General features: G+C 43.9%; 1 protein-coding gene across 1 annotated transcript in view; it reads left to right on the top strand.

Annotated features, from left to right (window-relative positions):
* The window catches only part of CBG03554, a gene marked incomplete at both ends in the record, with an annotated part of 5,725 nt that overhangs the window by 1,270 nt on the left and 3,671 nt on the right, over nucleotides 1-784 (top strand). The window contains 3 exons of the mRNA XM_045244392.1: nucleotides 12-333; nucleotides 382-541; nucleotides 586-659. Coding sequence (XP_045092425.1) covers nucleotides 12-333; nucleotides 382-541; nucleotides 586-659 — 556 coding nt within the window. The remainder of the gene's footprint in view (nucleotides 1-11; nucleotides 334-381; nucleotides 542-585; nucleotides 660-784) is intronic.

The following is a 784-nucleotide window of genomic DNA, read 5'->3' as shown; positions in this document are numbered from 1 at the left end:
GGAAATTGAAGACGAGCGACAAGAAGAAGAAGAGGCTCCTGCCGAAGCCGCTCCACAAGTCGCCGCTGAAGATGAATCCGTTGAAAAATCAAAAATCCAAAAGGACGCATTCATGGAAATGTTCCGAAAGGCGCCGCGGATAAAGGACATTCTTCCAGATTTACGAGAATTTATGGAACATCCGGATGTGATTGAATGGGATCGAAGAGAGGTTGAGCACTTGGTTGAGTTGAGAATTCAAGAAGAGAAAGCGAAACGAAAGGCTGAGAAGGCAAAAGAGAAGCAACAGCAACAAACGGTTGTGCCGCCCGTGTTTTCAGCAGATTCTTTACAGTAATCAATACTTTCTGGGATGTTAAATTGAAAAATATATATTTTCAGATCCGCCGTCGGCTTCGATCTAGCTGGAATACTTCAAAAAATCAAGCCGCTTACACAACCGCTCGTTGTCCCTATTGCTCAACCGGTTTCAGACGATCAGCCACTATCATCAGAATTAGTTTCTTCTGTTCGAGTGCTACCACCAACGCCAACAATAAATGTACATTTTTTCTTTGTTCTAGAAAAATAAAACCATTTTTGCAGCCCTCACAGGTGGAGTGCGGCAGAGCTGGCTTCGATACACCGCACCCTAATGTGGCACCAGCGGATTTGAGAAAGTGAGTCATATAAATATTGAAATTAGAAAAAAAGCATACTTGTAATCCGGGCCTTTCCCGGGCCTTCGCGGGCCCTGCCACAGTTTCTTTCAGAATCAATATTTTCAGACCAACTACATCGGATA

The sequence above is a fragment of the Caenorhabditis briggsae genome (assembly GCF_000004555.2).
Source record: "Caenorhabditis briggsae complete genome, chrIII, whole genome shotgun sequence".
NCBI lineage: Eukaryota > Metazoa > Nematoda > Chromadorea > Rhabditida > Rhabditidae > Caenorhabditis > Caenorhabditis briggsae.
Note: the sequence above shows the minus strand (reverse complement) of the source record. Positions and strands in the feature narration are given on the sequence as shown.